General features: G+C 46.8%; 1 protein-coding gene across 2 annotated transcripts in view; it reads right to left on the bottom strand.

Moving 5' to 3' along the window:
- The window catches only part of Parp16 (poly(ADP-ribose) polymerase family member 16), a 38553-nt gene that overhangs the window by 3086 nt on the left and 34411 nt on the right, over nucleotides 1–1056 (bottom strand). For both annotated transcript variants that reach the window (XM_004628813.2, XM_023712709.1), the window contains exon 6: nucleotides 564–705. In XM_004628813.2, the coding sequence (XP_004628870.1) occupies nucleotides 564–705 (142 nt within the window). The remainder of the gene's footprint in view (nucleotides 1–563; nucleotides 706–1056) is intronic.

The following is a 1056-nucleotide window of genomic DNA, read 5'->3' as shown; positions in this document are numbered from 1 at the left end:
AAATAAATAAATAAATAAATGAATCTATTCCATTAAAAAAAAAAAAGAAGAAGAAGAAGTGAAGCAAGCACTCTATCACACCCCAGCTCAGCACCCTCGTTTTCAAGGTAAAGATGAAGTATCTTTGTGAAGGTCCACAGAGGAACAGGAAGTGGCTCAGCAGCCACTAGGGAAGGAACTAAGCTGAGCCATGCACAGCCTCAGCCCATGTCCCATCACCGTCCCACCTCTCAGCTCAACCTCATGGGTGGGTTTCTGACCCCACTCAAACACCCAGAGGCTAAGGGGCTGCTAGTTGGGCTTTCTTCAGCCATCAAAAAAAGGCATATTTGCAATCTTTCTATACTCTTCATTAGAATATATACCGGGGTTGGGGTTGGGGGATTAAGCCTGAAACGAAGAAACCAATTCCCTGAACATGGGATCTAGCTGGTCTCCTGGCCTTTGGGCAGGGACCACCCTTTTTCTTTTTCTGCAAGGCTGCGGATCAAAGCTAGGACCTCATTCTTGCTGGGCATGCACTCTACCTCTAAGCTATATCCCCAGCCCCAGGGACGTCTTACCTCTTGGGTTGCTTTTGGGAATACACCAGCAGGTACTTCACTCGCAGGAGCTGGTTGTTGGTGACCACAAAGTACTTAGGAGGAATGTCCCCTCCTTCGCTGTGCTTGATTCTGGCTCTGCTGCGGTCTATCTCCTTGGAATCTGAATACAGGAAAGTAAAGCTCACATTTACTGGGGCGGGAGGTGGGGGAATAAAAGAACTAAAGAGACAATTTAGAAAAACAAATGAGTTAAGTCTCCTGGTCCTAAAGATACAGAAGCCCCGGCAGGCTGGGCGATGGGCCTGTGTTGTAGGATGACATAGCACTAAAAACAAGACTCATGTCTGTAATCCTAGTACTCTGGGAGGCTGATGCAGGACAGTCACAAATTTGAGCCCAGCCTAGGCAAATTAGCAAGACTAACTCAAAAGAAAAAAATAAAAAGGAAGGGGCTATAGCTCAAGCCAGAGGCCATTTGATGGCCACACCACCGCCATCAAAACAAAAACAA

This window comes from Octodon degus, unplaced genomic scaffold (assembly GCF_000260255.1).
Source record: "Octodon degus isolate 3935 unplaced genomic scaffold, OctDeg1.0 scaffold00026, whole genome shotgun sequence".
Taxonomy (NCBI): Eukaryota; Metazoa; Chordata; class Mammalia; order Rodentia; family Octodontidae; genus Octodon; species Octodon degus.
This window is presented reverse-complemented; position numbering and strand designations above follow the sequence as displayed.